Source organism: Telmatherina bonti, assembly GCF_933228915.1.
Source record: "Telmatherina bonti genome assembly, chromosome: 23".
Taxonomy (NCBI): Eukaryota; Metazoa; Chordata; class Actinopteri; order Atheriniformes; family Telmatherinidae; genus Telmatherina; species Telmatherina bonti.
The window spans coordinates 17208195-17225908 of record NC_136632.1 but is presented as its reverse complement, the minus strand read 5'-3'; the positions used below and the strand labels follow the sequence as shown (position 1 = coordinate 17225908).

Below are 17714 nucleotides of genomic sequence, written 5' to 3'. Positions count from 1 at the left end.
CCTCCATTATTTTTTATTTGATTAAGCAGATCATTCTCATGGAAAATGAGCATGATAAATAACATTCCCATGAGCATAAAGCACTGCTTTGTGTCTTAAATGTGTTGTTTGTTGTTGAAGTCGACGACAACAGTGATATAATGAAGTATGCTAGCTTAACCAGATTAGCAGTAAACATGTCAAATTGAACAGTGCGTATATAAATTAGCCATGTCGAAAAATGTAACTATGTCATCTTACACTTTGACTTTTCTGTGTATAAAATAAATCTTTGAATAGCCCAAACAATCCTTGTGTGTGTATTGGTCAGGCTACATTTTGCTTGTCTGTGACTGGAACTTTATTGTTTAGACTTGAAGCTAACAGGTGGATGAGTACAGGAGAATTTGTGTATTTTCCTTGTCAGCAGTCCAAAACTTGAGAGCAGCAATGATTATCAGTGAATGCATGATATGATTTAGTTAATTTAATTGTAGTTGATGCTGTGGTTCCCTGTAAAAAAAAAACAAAAAAAAAAAAAACAGCTGCTTTTACACACAAACACAAATTCCAAAATATCCATACAATAACGTAAAAAATTCCAGTTTTTTAGTTCAGTTTGTTAAAAGGGGTGTATGGCCCTTCACCAGTTGTTCTTTCTCAAGGGATTATGTTTACTTGAAGGCCTTAAAGGTCATATTCTGTAATCATGGAAACTGTGAGTCATTATTTGCCTTCTTGCAAGGTATTTTGGAAGGACTGTTGAAATTTCAGCTCGCCTTGAATGAAATAAACAGCAGGATATTTTAAGGTTGTTTTGACTGCGAGGAATTTGTGGAACATGTGCACTGTTGTGCAGGAGGAGAATCCACATGTCAAAGTATCCGAGTGTGTATGAAAAGCATATGTCCAATGTTTTGGTGATGACTTTTTGTCTCATATTTCCATGCAGGGGGAAGTATTTCCGGGGGAAGAGGCTAAACGGAGAGTATGAGATCCGAGTGGAGCAGGTAAAGCATAACCTGTATAATGTAACGCTGAATATTTGAATTATTTTTAAATTATAATTCACAATGGAAAATCAATGCTGGTAATAGATTTTAAGCTAAATGTAATTGTACAATTGCATTGTATCTATACTTATAAACTTTTCTGCAAAGAGTTGGGACAGGAAGATGGATGCCTCTCTCAGGTGTAGGTATTATAACCACTAGATTAATATAACTTTTAATGTACTGTCTATCTGACAGCATTGCACATGTATTTGTTATAAGCCATTTGGTTCATCGTGTTATTTTCTTGGTTGAGTCCACCCTGTGACCCAGACTGCTTTTAGTCTGTTTAACTGTTTACACAAGTGTATTACAATACAAACTAAAGGCAGAGGTGTTTATATTTACCACCAAACAAAACATCAGGCCTCTACACACATACCTTTAAAGATGGGATGGATACGCTTTTTAGTGCATATGTGTGAAAATTCAACAACAATGTCATTTCAGTTCAATCCAATTCATAATAAATAGCCTAGCTTAAGAAAAACCAACAGATTGCATCAAATCTTTGATCCAATCCCCCATCCTGAGTATGCATGAGGCAAAAGTGGAAAGAAAAACTCCCCTTTAACAGGAATGCAAAACCTCAAGCACAGCTTGTCTCAGGGAGGGCAGCCATCTGCCTCAACTGGTTGGGGTGGAGAGGACAAGAAAGAGATTAGCAGGTACCACAGTTTTTATTCCAGATGACCTGCAGAAAAGGTAAAACATATGTTAATGATGTCAAAACTGTTGTATTTTTATACATAGAGGAAAGGGAGCAGAAAAAATTAAAAGTATGTGCTCTGTGCATCATGGGACATCCCCATGGCTGCATAACTACTGCATGGCTACCAACTCCTAACTATAAGATTTATTAAAAAAGAATGTCTTCTGACCAGTGTTGCCATCATCACATACCTGCTGTATTAGCTTGTGTGTATGCACACAGTTGTGAGGCTGAGGTGCATCTGTTTGGCATGTAACAAATTAGCAGTGAGGAACATGTCTGGGCTAATGAGACCTTTTTTTTCTTTTTATTTAACTCTTCTCTAACTCACCAATTTGTACACATCTACAGCAGATATTTCCAGGAGTTTCTCTCCCCATTTGCTGGCTAAATATGCACAGGAGGCGGCGCAATATGCAGAAATTATGCTGTGGAAATTACTCTGGACATTGTGGTTATACACCGTCTCACCCACCAACAATCTAGAGATTTTACGAAATCAAGCAAATTTTCGAACAAGGTTCTCGGGTCTGCTTAGTCAAAAAGGTCTCAACCCTAATGTGGGAGCTCATTTCCATGAAAAGACATGTTTAAACATTTAGTAAAACAATTAACCAAACAAACACAAGTTTAACTGGTTAAACAAAGTTGGCTTAAGCAAATACTTCATTGTCTGCTTGTCATGCAAGCGGGTTTACAGCTCTGGAAAACTGTATCACCTGCATTTCTCTGTCATAGTCATAGACTGGATATAAAGAGATGGACGGAGCCTCCATGACATCACCCGTAGGTTTCTGAAGAGCTAAACTGAAGCTCGGTTGGCGGTTCCTACCATCGCCATCTTGGCAAGGGCATGCATGTCGTCTCGCCCGGAAAATACATATATGGGCAACGAGGTGGAGCTGAGAGGGGATGATTGACATTGAGCGAACTCCGAGCTTTCTGTAGCTAAAAGCTAACCAAGCTAACTCGGAGATAACAGGAGCTAACCAGCTAACGGAGGTAAGCGGGCTAAAGCTAAGTCACGTTGTTAACTGGCTAAAAACCGTGGTTGTTCTACGTTCTTCTGACTTGAAGCCGGATTGGTACCTGTCAATCAAAAGGACACGCCCCTACTTGTGCCAAACTTTGAGATTAAATTAACTTTTAAATGGGTGAGTTAGAAAAAAATTCTCTCCCCTCACAGTTGTCATGAAGGTAAACCTGACCTATAAACTGAAAATGGATTTTTGAACCAGGCTGTAAACATGTTTATTTCTGCCGTGAAGTTGGTCTTATTAACATAGGAGTCTATGGGGATTTGCTCTGTTTTGGAGCCAGCCCCTAGTGGATGAAGGGGGAACTGCAGTTTTATGCACTTCCGCATAGGCTTCACTTTTAACCGCCGGAGGTTGCCACTTGGTCATAGTGGAACTGTTCAAATACTCTGGATGTTTTATTGCTTCCTGAGAGGATCAGAAGATCAGGCCCCAAGGCCTTTTTCTGTAATTAAGGGCAAAAACACCCCAAAATTCCCAAATATTGAGCCATTTCCATAATGGTGCAGTTGTAAAAGTATTTTGTACAGTATGCACAGAAATATGTTTATATGTCTAGACATCCAGTATTTACTGTGCTTCAATGGCATCTAATTTACCTCAAAGAGCCGTTCAGTTATACATGTGCAAACCATTGTTGAGACTGAAGCTGTCTTTGAAATTCAGTGTTAGGGTTTTATGGGAGAAGGGGAAAAAAAGCCCACAAAAATTTGGATCGGTGATTTTATAGCCTGTTTGCTCAACTCTCTACTGTTGTGGTCACATCTTCTGTCTGGGACAGAGTTGAACTGCAGTGACTCAAGACCTTTCGATGATATTTGATCTTGGCACCGTCATTATTGAACCTCACTAAAACTTGGTAGATTTAATTTGGCCACTTAAGTCAATAGATTGGGGAATAAACAAGCCTCTAATGCTCAGCCATGAGTGACATCTTGTTGGACCCTCTGCTCTTTTCCCAAAAGCCCTCTGCAGAGGTGATTAAAAAGTCAGTTGCTAATTGCCTTCAGATGCCAGACTCTTCATATTCTGTCTGCACACCTTGCTGAGAGCTGTAGGATGATAGAAACATGATCAACTGATATGCAAGGATTAAACCTTTTAAAATGTGACCCATTACAAGCCCTCTTTGTCTGTCTTCAATCCCACTTATGACAACATTTTATTTCCATCCAGTAATTTTTTTTTATGATGGCTGAAACACAGCATCAGCACCAAGTTATTCAAAGAGGCCCCTAGAGCTGTTTTTCTCGTATTCTCATCCCTCTAAAACTGTCATTATCCCATATATGTCTTATATGGCTTGACATTTGACTAAGCAATCATGTGCTATTTGCTATCTGACATGTTAATGCTGGGTAAACTCGCTTGAGCAGTACCCACAAGCCCCAATTCATCATAACCCTTTGCGGACTCCGTTGCTGCCATATAAGGTACCTTCTCTAGGCTAAGCACTCTCTCACCACAGCATGTGATGTTGCACAGGGGAGGCCTGATACAAATCTTTATGAAAAAGAAAAGGAAAGCGAGTGGCTTAGATTCCCTGATGTGACTGCCTCTCCAACACCTCTACCTACCAGCCATTACCACCATCACACAATTAGCATGCCTGTTATCATGAATTATACCTTCTATTTTACGTGACCCACTTTGAAATCATAATTGGTAGATGCCTAAAGTCTCGTGTGAACAGGGCAACTCTTCTTGACCACAGAACACATTCTTTTTGTGGGAAATGGTGACAGCTTCTTTGTGTTCCACATGCTGAATTTGAACAGTCTTGCAGTCACGGTTTTGTTTTTAACAAAACAAGCCTTCAAGTTTGTTCAGCAATGTTTCTAAGCTAAGTCTCAAAAACCCACTAAGCTTTCCTCAGAGTTTGATTTTGTCTGGCAGCATACCCAAATGAATAAAAAGGCAGAAGTGAGGAGGAGTTTCTATTCACATCTGAACGGATAGAGAAGTCTGTCCAAAACTGCAGAATTAGAAACCAGCAGCAACTGTGTTATGCTATCATGTCAGTATGGAGAAGCATCTATGTTGAATCTACTCCATGAAGAATTAAGCCCATTCTGAACTGAAAGGAGGGGGTCCAGCCAGATAAAAACGCTCATGAATGTGTATTTGAACCAGTAAATGGTTCACAAATGGAAATAATTAGCAGCAATCCAACCAGGTGAATTATTTTCTTGTTCACTACATTAGCTCTAGACTGTCCATGATAACTGGGGTTTATTTTGAGCAGGAAAAGTGCCGCCCCTATGTCTTATGGTGATTTTGTACCAGTTTCAGCAGTGTGGAAGTAGTTTGGGTACAAGAGAGTTCAACAGCTGAAGGTTGAGACAACAAACTTCAGTAAAAAAAAAACACACCAGTGAGCAAAACCAGACCATGAAAACATGCAAGGATGTCACAGTCTAAGGGTTTTGTTGAGTTTTGTTTGGTGCTTTATTTCCAGGGTTGTTGAAGGTGCCCTCTGTGTTTATCCTGCTCCCTTTATACACTACAAATACATTAGTTTATATCTGCTATTTTTGGTGAACGCCTCTTTTCTATTTTATTCTGCCCAGTTTCACATTTTCTTTTAAAATCTCTGTCAGAGAAGTTTTTCTCTTATCTGGGATTATACCTCGATGTCCTTTCCTGATCACCACCTGTTCCCTGTAATTCACTCACCTGCAGCCACTCATTTAATCAACCCTGCCAGCATATAGTAGATTAGTAGCAGCTTTTTGGCCATGGCCCTGTGCCTCCAAAGTAAACAAATGACTGAGAGCATTGCTGAAGCATTTGCTAGTTGGACTGCATGTGACAAGGACAAATGGAGATGAGAATTACTGATGCAGAGTAGTTTTATTTTGGTCAAAAATTATTCTGATATCCAAGGGTAAGTAAGGAGCGCCCATAATTTGTCCTCAAGGACTGCTGTCCTGCAGGATTTTGGATGCTTCTGCTTCATCACACCTGGATTTGGTGAATTCTGCAATATTCTTAGGCAGCAGTTGAAATGGAGCTATTGAGAAGAGCCATTTATTTTGAATCAGGTGACTTAAAATGCGACCACAGTACTGAATCGGTCATCTTCATTGTGCCAATGAGCAATGACCAAGGCATTGTCCTGGTGTAACTGGTACCAGGATGTTAGCAGTAGATCCTTTTGATCATGTGAGTTGTAAAGTCTTTGTGGGCTAGCTTTTCTTCCCACAGGTCCAATCAGATTGGCATTTAGGGAATTTGGAGGGGAGTGAACACCTCAAACTCCCTTCAATATCATTTGAGCACTTTGTAAGCAATTTTTGCATGCTCCACTTCAGTCCTGCAGGGAGAGGTTGACTGGGGGGAGCTTTTTTTAACACGAGGGATGTGACTGCTCTGCAGAAATATGTAATTAGGTGGCAACATCCACTGCATACAGCGAGAAAGCAAGTCAAGCAAATCCATTTATACTTTTTTGTTTTTACATTTTATAGCTACACATTCAGAACCTTTGCTATTTTATTTTTTCTTTAATCGGTTTATGTATTTAGTTTTCTTCATAACTCAAGAGTGTTTTAATCTAACTTTAGCTGGCTAAGGATAATTTGGCCCTCTGACTCAGCTGATCTCATCTCATACTCAAGCTCACATGTGCGCCCATTTACATCTGCGCTCTGAGTTGCTGTCCATTCAGATGAATGAAGCCTTCCACCGATCTGCTGAGCAGAGGAGATATTTGACATCGCCTACAACGCCTCTTGTGCTTTTGAAGTATCTTGGTTGTGCACAGCTTTGACAGAGACTCTTGGCCTCCTCCATATTTATTTATATCCATCTCAAACAGAAAGGTGTAGTCTGCATCACTCATTGGTGTGTTAAAAATGATAGTTTGCTGTGAAAAATGAAAGGTTGCCCAGATGTAATGACACCCAATGAAAGGCTGCTGGAGAAACTGCCTGTTTACAGCCCACAAGTCATAAACACAGCAATTTGCACAATTGGACAAATTAAACAGAGCTGAAAAGGTGTGGTGTTTGTAAAAGAACAAGGGTCTTTTCTGTAGGGTTTCTGGGTCCCTCTGTGGTTTGAGTCTTGTGGAACAACATCTGCTCAGCAGCCGTATGACCTCAGTGTCGTCTGCTGCAGTCATGGCAGGTTACAGGCAGTTAGTTGTTATCTGTACCTATTTTTTTTTTTTGGCTGCTATCACCTGTGCCGTAGGTCATACAGCTACAGATGAGATGTCAGACTGCAGCCAGTTGACTTGTTCTGCTGTCTCCTTATTGCGTTTAGTATCTGTCTTAAATTTCAGTATTTAGTGCCTCTGTGGATTATTTCACTGTTACACAAGGTGGTAGTGATTAGCAGCAAATACTGCTCTGCAGTGCATATGAATAAACCAGTTTACCGCAGATGTCTCAAAAGCATCAGCATGAGATTCAGCCAAGCTTATCAAGACATTACCAAAAAATGCAGATCTTGTCAGTGCTAAAATGTCTGCCACACAGCTACTGTTTGTTTCCAATGTGCTGAGTGTACTTATCCCGTATCATGGTAAAGCTGTAAAAGGTTCTTTGTGACTGGAAACCCCCCCCCCCCCCCCCCCAACTATTAAAGGTGGGAAAATCAATTTGAAAAATTGAGTATCGGGATTTTTTTGCTCCACTATTTTGAATAGTTGTTTTTTTTTTTTTGTTTTTTTTTTTTTTTGTTAAAAAATCTTTTTTTTCAAATAAAAATGATCCATTAAAATTTTTTTTTAGTAATTTTGATTGTTTCTAATGATCTTTTTACTCATCTTCTTGGGCATTACAGCTTGCTACTGTGTTGTTTTTTCCAAATTGAAATCAAGAAAAATGATTAGCAAAAAAAGTTTTTTGTTCACTTTTTTTTAGTCTACAAAAATCAGCAGTATTGGAGAATCGTGAGAATCACAATTTAAATCGAATTGGCACCCAAAAAAATCAGAATCGGATTGAATCAGGACGAAAGCATATTTTCACAGCCCTACAAACTGTTGTTAAAACAAGGTAAAAAAAAAAAAAAAAAAGCTTTATGTGGGAAGGAAGGTAAACTGAAGGTTCAGGAAATGTAATTTTAGTTTAGAGTTGTATAAACAAATCTGGGAACATCTCTTTGTTATTTAACTTTCATGGCTTTATTTCATAATCTTTAAGAAATCCTTTCTGTAATGAATGTTTCTTTGTTCCGGTGAGAGGACTCGCATGATTCTGTCTGTAATGACAACAGCAAGTGTTGAGATGTGAGGTAGTGTATGGACATTGTGTTTGCTAGACAGCTGGGTTGCTTCCTCTCCCAGAGAGCAGGGCCCATATCCAGTCGTTAAAAACTACATAAAGGGGCACTGGGAAGGAAAGCCAGTGAACAGAGATTGGGGTCCTTAAGTGTCCAAGGCTAAATGATTTAAATGGAGCATGAAAGCTGAAGTGATCTGACTCCATAGAAAAGATGATGTCCCAAAAAAGTGTGTGTGTGTGTGTGTGTGTGTGTGTGTGTGTGTGTGTGTGTGTGTGTGTGTGTGTGTGTGTGTGTGTGTGTGTGTGTGATGTAAAGGTGGCAGACAACATGGTATACTGGCACACTGTGCAGGGCAGTAACATGCTAACCCTTGAGAATTGTGACTGGGCAACAGTGCAAATAGTATAAAGGTAATTTTACAATTTATTTATATGCAGCTTAGGTTTTTTTTTTTTTTTTTTTTTTTGCGGGGACTTTTATCCAAATTGATCCAGTATGGACTCTAGAATACTTTGGCATGTAGACTTTTGAAGTTTGGGATTGCAAAAGCCAACTTCCAATTAAATGACAGCTACATGCTATAGTCACCTGGATAGGGAGCCTTCAGTTTGTCATTCATGTAGATGTTACTTTGACACATCAAATACCTAAACATAAGTTTACATGGATCAATGGTTCAACACATACAACTCAAATTAAGTGGATTCAACAGCCTATGTGTTTCTGCAGAATGACTTTTGAGTCCAATGTGTTTGAGCAGTAAAAAATCGAAAACCTGCAGGATTATTGAGACCATTGGATCAGAGCAGCAGGGACATAACCATATTAGACTCATTCTTATTGTTTCTGTGGCAGTTTATGATGCAGAGATCTTCACAAGTACTTTTTTGCAAGTCGAAGTCAAGTTGCAAGTTATCAGCCATCCAACACCTGCTGTCTGTGAATGCTGTCTGAATAGGAGAAAAACTTGGAGATTAACATGGAAAATTATTCAGATGAATAAATATGGTGTCAGGTTTCAGCCGAACCTTTTTTGTGAGCCGTTAATTATTTGATTCAGGTGTATTAAAGCAGATAAACATCTAAAATCTGCAGGACGGTTGCTTGTGAGGTCCACAGTGATTCCTGCATGAATGCATCAAAAACATTTTATATAAAGAGTGTGATGTGTAGCATCCCCTCTTCTTTTAAACACTGTCAGGAAACATTTGGGAAGTGAGTTGCTCTAGTTTTATTGTTTGATGCCAAATTCTACCTGCGAATAGTACTGGGCCTTAGTGGCTGGACTTTTTATTTAATCATTTACCAAATTTTTTCTGTTGAAAGGTCTGGACTGCAGGCAGGCCAGTTCAACACCTGGACTCTTCTCCTGTGAAGTCATGTTGAGTGATGGATGCAGTGTGTGGTTTAGCTAAAACATGCAAGGTCTTCCTTGAAGGAAATGTTGTGTGGCTGGAGCATATGCTGCTCTAAAACATCTTACTTTTTTAGTATTGATTTGTCCGAACAGATGTTTAAATTGGCCAACTCATGGAAACAATACAATCCTTCAACAGAAAAGATGTAGGTTTGTGAAGAGCTGATAAGCTGGATGGTCGCTCTCTTCTATTGGTATGAAGGACAAATGTCCATTAGTGGCGCGTGAACCCGACCATGCTCACTTGTGTCCACGGTTTCCAAAAAGACTTTTAGATTTTGTTTCGTAAGAGGTTATTGTGATATTTAAGGCGATAATACATTATTTTAAATTCAAATTTCAGCTTTATTTGAATAGCACCACTTTAGAACAATGCCATCTCAGGGCAGACACAACAAAACATGCAGGTCATCTGTGAACCATTCTTAAGTCGGCCTGGATGGATGTCAATGGATGAAAAGAATCTGCTCTGGAGGAGGTTGTCCTCTGTATCACTTCCTGTTTTCCTTTCCCAGGGCAGGAGCTCCTCCAGGACAAGTGTCTGAATGTGTTACCGTGATGGTAACCATGGCGCTATGAAAAGCCTCCTGTCCTGGCTTCTGGGCCTGTGCCCTACATCAGCCACCACTTAATCCATTACTTGCCCAATGACAGTGGCTGTTTGCATTCCTCTTATCCTTAAACAGCCAATCAGTGATGGTGTTGAATACTTGGCCCTTTCCAATGTTGCCCACTTTTTTTTTTTTTTTCCCCTTTATTTTTAAAAAGCAAAAGTCAGCGTAGGCCTCTGTTTGGGATGGGATTTGCTTAGAAGGCAAAAGATGCTTGGTTGTGTGCATGGGAGTGTCAGTGTGTGTTTATACATTTGGGAGGCTTTTCTGGCAAGACTTGTGCTGCTGTGCACACAGATGTTTCTTATGGGGATGGGTATAAGAAGCGAAGAGGATCAGAGCCAAGTGTATGTCGCTGAGTGCGAGTGACTCCTTATTGTCCTTTAAATAAGATTATGGCATTTACTCGCCCACTGATCTTCTCCTGAGAGTGCTAAACAATAAATGACAGAGGTGAGTGTTTTTCTTTTTCTCTGTCTTGACTGAAGTGGAAGTTTCATTAGGTTGGCACATTCTTTCAAAGGCCAACTTCCTCCCCCGTATGTTACATGGATCACTGCACTTGATGAGAGGAAAACTCAAGAACTTTGCTCCTTTATATGTAAATGACAGTTTGATCATTTTACATTTGCTAATTTGCACCAATTGCAATCAGAGAATGGAAATATGATTGTGATTGATTACATGTACTCTTTAAACTGGAAGGAGCGGGGTTGGGTAGAGGTTCTGGATTTGCTTCAGTCCTCCTCCATGTTGGGGTGTATGAATACATGGATGATGTGTGTTGCACTGCTTGCCTGTTGAAGCTTGTAATGCAGAGAAGCCTATTTTCAGGTTTGCATTGCCAAAGAGTTGTCTCACTGCCAGCTGTTACTTCAGAAATATTGGATCAGTTTATTCTAACTGGGTATGATAAAGTTGCTCACAATCAGTTGTATATGTCCACGTATGCAGCATGACTCCTTTTATTCAGAATTATGCTGAGGGTAAAAATTGACCAGCCAAAAGTGTTCCACACTGTTTACTTATTTATTAAACCCCACTGGCTACCCATGGCCCCCTAAACCAAACATTAATTCTTACTACCCATGTATCTAAACTCACTCTTAGTGTCTCTTTCCTTCTCCACTGCCCAATTTGTAGCATCATGGAGTACTGTTACCCCTATATGCAATGTTCTCAAGACATAAAATTGAAGAATTTAAAAGCAGAAAGAGGAGTACAGGAAAATTTGAGAACATGATCTGCAGCATAACATATGAGGGATGTGTGGTCAGGAATGAAAGAGTTAACGGCTTCAAGATAAAGTGGGTTTAGACTGAAGTCTGGACAGAACAAATGAGCTGAACGTGTTCCTCAGTGGGCGTAGTTTGGACCAATGTTCAGCAGTGTAATATCCCCCTTTGCTTCCAGTCAAACAGGCTTTTCTGCCACCCTGCAGCTCAGTCGCAGCCTCACACACAGGATTTATTTCAGAGTTTCAATTTGTGGAAAGATGTTGGAGATTGCAGAAGGATGCCCCAGATTATACCGAGGGCATGTAAACTTAATATGTTCCATGTTCAGACGAAAGATCATTGAACCCAACCAGCTATAGACCAAGTGATACATTCGAATGAAAAATTATTTGAAATGTTTTGAAACTGTGACATGCTTGAGTGGGCCTTTTCAATTCTTCCCATGGCCAGTACTAGCATGTTAATAGCCAGTACTACTTCAACACATCCGCAGACTCCCAACAACGAACTCTCATTTAACCACAACTCTTCTGCCGCCAAAAGTAAAACAAAGCGCTAAATTACGAGAATGAATTTGCTTCTCTCATAAAACTACATCGCATTAAAGGTGATGAAGGATCCTCCTCCGATTGGCTGAACACGAGTTGGTACGTATATTTATTTATTTCTAACGTGGATGACCCGCCTGCATACGTTCCAAGAGTGCGGAACCATTGCCAGCCTCGCTTCATTATTTGCTTATCGTTTCAGAGACAGTTCGTCCCACTAAATTCCTTTTAGGAATTTGTAACAAATAAATGAACAAATCCAGCAAACTAAACTTCATGTATCATATCATATATTATGGCCTACACTAGAGTGATCTAGCTCAGTTGTTAACAATACAAAGCAACATCAGACATGTCTTTGTGTGTCTCCCATGTGCTTATTAGTATAATAAAGTGCAAATCAAAACACTAACAGCTTTTAAATATGCAAAGATATTGTCAGTATAAAAATGTCCTTTACATTAAACATATTTGTTTTAATTGGTGTTTACTCTGATACTGTGCACATTAGGCAACAGGAAACGGATTATAAATGATAATGTAGGGAATGTAATGCTGTAAAGAAGATGCTCAGACACAGGGATGCAGCAAAGTTGATATTGAAACATTTTATTGAATCCTTTATTGAATCTCCCCCTGCTTGTTGCAGTCCACCTTCCTCATGACGCTCCTCAGGCAGCCTGTCTGAAACCACCTGCAAGCTCGCTTCATATGCTGCCTGTCAGAAGCCAGGTGAGTGTGGAGAGGTCTTTCAGGATCCTAGAGACCAGGTGGAGGTCCGTGTTCCTAAACGCTCTGGAAGGAGGTGAAGTATGTCCACTGTCCACAACATCTACATGAGCAGCGGTGATCTACAGGAGCCAGATGATGATGAAGATGTTAGGAGGGCAGCTGGGGAACAACCAGCAGGAGAACCAGCAGCATCTCCAGGAACCGTCTGTGAGGCTGATGAGAGGCAGAGGATGGCAATGATGTGTTACTCCCCAGATCATGACTGCATTTATATCTAAACAATAAATAATTTGGCAAATGGGAAACAAATTGTGTGTGTCTCTATATAATGAAGACCTACAACAAACTTTTTTTTTTACATTTTTCAAATATTAAATATTTGTAATGATTAATTTACCATACACAAAACAAAACACACTAAACATTCAGCAACTATTACATTATACTAACTACAACGTAAACCAAACTATCGATCGATTTTCAATCAGGGACAGACGAGGTGGAGCCATGCAGAAGAAAGTTACACACCTCACAATTTGCATTCTAATAATCAAACCAACTACATTCACTACTATGTTTATTTTATATCAATTTTTTCTTGTTCAGTCTTAGTAGATCAGATCTGACCATACGATGCAGATTTATGGCATCAGTGGTAACCATAGTAACAGACTGCTCTCTAAAAACTGGCACTATATTGGTGTTAGTAGTTTACATCATGGACACCACAATGCTTCATCTGGAAGTTCAACAATGATCAATGAACATACAGAACCAATAACATTCATTTTTAACACGTATAACCGATCTACGTCCACTACGCCGGATAAAATCAGCTAACAGTGTGCTAACCTATGGTGCTAACTACTGAGTGGGCAATGACCCATAACTGTCGTCAGGGATAGATTAGCAGGCTGCAGTATACATCAGAATCATAACGGAATAATTTATTACTTACATTTATACAAATGAATCCCTGCCTGGACCGGCGTTAAACTCTGCCATTATTTACCTGGTAAACTGATGAAAAGTCCATCCTCTTCCGCAACGTCAGCAAAATGGCGCCGATTTAGTGCGCGAAGTGTCCATCGTTCCACACTACATTTATGGGCGGGTTTAGGGCAGCATCCGGGTACTTTCAGTGCAGACTTTTTGCGCAAAAGTCAGTGTAAACGCAGTACACACTGAAACATAGTGCGCGAAGAAGTGTTAGTGCGCTGATTGAGACACACCCTCAGTGAGTTGCATGCTGTCTTTAAAATTGGTAAAATCCATTTTCTTTTTGTTCACGTTATAGACTAAATTCAGATCAGATGTTACTGTATTGGGAGAAAAAAAATATTTGCACACTCATGGTGCCGCAAGAGTTTTCAGCTTCTTTATTGTCCATCCATCCATCCATCCATCTTCTGCCGCTTATCCGGGGTCGGGTCGCGGGGGCAGCAGCCTAAGCAGGGAAGCCCAGACTTCCCTCTCCCCAGCCACATTTGCCAACTCTGCGGGGGGGATCCCAAGGCGTTCCCAGGCCAGCCGAGAGATGTAATCCCTCCAGCGTGTCCTGGGTCTTCCCCGGGGTCTCCTCCCCGAGGGACGTGCCTGGAACACCTCACCAGGGAGGCGTCCAGGAGGCATCCTGACCAGATGCCCGAGCCACCTCAACTGGTTCCTCTCGTTGCGAAGGAGCAGCGGCTCTACTCTGAGCCCCTCCCGGATGACTGAGCTCCTCACCCTATCTCTAAGGGAGAGCCCGGCCACCCTGCGGAGGAAACTCATTTCAGCCGCCTGTATACGAGATCTCGTTCTTTCGGTCACGACCCACAGCTCATGACCATAGGTGAGGGTAGGAACATAGATCGACTGATAAATCGAGAGCTTCGCCTTCTGGCTCAGCTCCTTCTTCACCACGACAGACCGGCGCAGAGCCCGCATTACTGCAGACGCCGCACTGATCCGTCTGTCGATCTCACGCTCCATCCTTCCCTCACTCGTGAACAAGACCCCGAGATATTTAAACTCCTCCACTTGAGGCAGGACCTGACTCCCGACCCGGAGAGGGCAATCCACCCTATTCCGGCTGAGGATCATGGTCTCAGATTTTGAGGTGCTGATTCCCATCCCAGCCGCTTCACACTCGGCCGCGAATCGCTCAAGCGAGAGCTGGAGATCACGACCAGACGAAGCCAACAGGACCACGTCATCCGCAAAAAGCAGGGACCCAATCCTGAGGCCACCAAGTCGGATCCCCTCAACCCCTCGGCTGCGCCTAGAAATTCTGTCCATATAAGTTATGAACAGAATCGGTGATAAAGGGCAGCCTTGGCGGAGTCCAACCCTCACCGGAAACGAATCCGACTTACTACCGGCAATGCGGACCAAGCTCTGACACCTGTCGTACAGGGACCGGACAGCTCGTACAAGGGGGTCCGGTACCCCAGACTCCCGGAGTACCCCCCACAGGAGCCCCCGGGGGACACGGTCGAATGTCTTCTCCAGGTCCACAAAGCACATGTAGACTGGTTGGGCAAACTCCCATGCCCCCTCCAGGACCCCAGAGAGGGTATAGAGCTGGTCCACTGTTCCGCGACCAGGACGAAAACCACACTGCTCCTCCTCAATCCGGGATTCGACTATCCGGCGGACCCTCCTCTCCAGGACCCCTGAATAGACCTTACCAGGGAGGCTGAGGAGTGTGATTCCCCTGTAATTGGAACACACCCTCCGGTCCCCCTTCTTAAAAAGGGGGACCACTACCCCAGTCTGCCAATCCAGCGGTACTGCCCCCGATGTCCACGTGATGCTGCAGAGGCGTGTCAGCCAGGACAGCCCCACAGCATCCAGAGCCTTAAGGAACTCCGGGCGGATCTCATCCACCCCCGGGGCCTTGCCGCCAAGGAGCTTTTTGACCACCTCAGCGACTTCAGCCCCAGAGATAGGAGAGTCCACCCCTGAGTCCACCAGCTCTGCTCCCTCATGGGAAGCCGTGTTGGTAGGATTGAGGAGGTCTTCGAAGTATTCCCTCCACCGACCCACAACGTCCCGAGTTGAGGTCAGCAGCTCCCCATCTCCACTGTACACAGTATTGATGGAGCATAGCTTCCCCCCCCTGAGCCGCCGGATGGTGGACCAGAATCTCCTCGAAGCCGTCCGGAAGTCTTTCTCCATGGCCTCGCCGAACTCCTCCCATGCCCGAGTTTTTGCCTCGGCAACGGCCGAAGCCGCATGCCGCTTAGCCCGTCGGTACCCATCAGCTGCCTCCAGAGTCCCACAGGCCAAGAAGGCCCGATAGGACTCCTTCTTCAGCTTGACAGCATCCCTCACTGCTGGTGTCCTTATTATCCTTATTGAAAATAAGCACTTGCACCCGGATATTATGTTATGGATGCTGATCAGACCAGGGGCCTCATTTAAAAAAAACTGTGCGTAGCAACAATGACTATAGGTGGCGTACGTACATCCCACGCCTGTTTTGCTTTATAAATCAGGATCAAGATGAAATTTTGCGCACGTGAGGGAACATCTTGTCACGCCTACATGTTGGCTATAAAAGGTCAGGCAAACGCCCCTAATTAATATTAATCGATCTCATTTCCATGACGGTTCAGCAGGGAAAAAAGCAAAAAAGGGGGATTTCCTCTCGTGCATCGAGGCATCTTCACCTACATTTCATCTGCCCGATGGCCGCTACAGCACGGTGTGTCTGGCTGTGGCGCACACAGTTCTGTTACTCTGTGCTCAGGGTGATTGAGGGTCTTGGCTGCAGACTGGAGAATGAGGTAGAGCTGGATATTGGAAGAGGCTGGATGTCCAACCTTGCGCCTTCAACATTTTGATTGGATCATGTTTCTCCTTCCCTCTAAATGGCCACTGCTAACCCTAACCACGCCCATTTGACATCCAACTCCACCCAATATCCAGGCCCGCCCCATTCTCCTGGCTGCAGTTGGGTGTCATTGCAGGATTGGGAAAAGTCATTAGCAGCTCTGACCTGTCAGTCATTTCCCTTTGGAAGGTGCCGAGCTTGACTCCAGTCTCCATGTGCCATGTTCAGCAGCAGGGACAGATAAGTCACTGTGCGTCTTTACGCATTTGGGTGCATTTTATATCCAACCACCACTTCATGCTCAGTACATCTGCAGGTGGGGGAAACACTCTGTTCAGAGCCTAATGACTGGTGACCACTTCATTTTAATTGCAATTATTCATTGAGAACTTTATTCATGTGGCAGCTTCTGTACGATATATTAATGGTGTGATCTAGCTTTTATAACATGTAGAACTGCTTTGTTTTAGAACATAGTTTAGTGGTTGATGTTTTACATGGTGGAGTAACAATATCAAATACGCATTTTCTAAATTTTTGCAAATGCTGTTAATGTACAACATTATGTGTGAAAGTTTATATTTGATTTTGAACAAATGTCTCAAATCCAGATTTCTCCCTGAATGTGTAGATTTCATTAAAGTGGAACTATTATGTGCATTTCAGGCTAATTTATTTTTATTTCTGAGCCCATAAGGGCTGGGATTGATGGAGTTAGTGTCACAAATAGCTTTATTTACTTCAGACCGACCCTCTACGTAGGCTGTCAGATCAGCCTGTGGGCAAAATGAGTGGATTGAGACTCTTCCGCATTAAGCCCCGCCTCCTGCCAGGTATAAGTTGCCACTGATTGGTCAGCTGCCACTGCACTACATCGGGAGTGCGCACCGCAACTGAACGGAGAGAGTGCTGGAACTCAAACTCAAACATGCGTTTAGGTGATAAAAAACAGTGCCGTTCACATGTCTGATGAGGATTCAACACTGTAACACTGTAAAAAAGCTCAGAAAACTCCAAATATCATAATAGGACCCCTTTAACATGGAAACACAAATTGGGGGGTTTTGGAGTTTCTCAGGTAAAGAATTTTGCATAATCTGTGTCATTTAGGTTTGTGTGTGTGTGTGTTCGCTGTGTCAGATTGTGAGGCACCAATTGTGTGGCTTGGATCTATGTGCCATTATCATCATTTGTTTACATGGCAGTGGCAGATGTAGCCAAGACTGCGCTAGTGGTAACGTTGTTAGCAGGACTTTTCACACTTTTACTACATAAAATAAGATAAGCATGGTTTCAGAGGCACGGCTGGATTGACACCTGTGTTGGTGTGGAC

General features: G+C 42.3%; 1 protein-coding gene across 1 annotated transcript in view; it reads left to right on the top strand.

Moving 5' to 3' along the window:
• syn3 (synapsin III) overlaps nucleotides 1-17714 on the top strand; it is a gene marked incomplete at both ends in the record, with an annotated part of 114138 nt that overhangs the window by 14810 nt on the left and 81614 nt on the right. The window contains one exon of the mRNA XM_079263079.1: nucleotides 932-989. Within this exon, the coding sequence (XP_079119205.1) occupies nucleotides 932-989 (58 nt within the window). The remainder of the gene's footprint in view (nucleotides 1-931; nucleotides 990-17714) is intronic.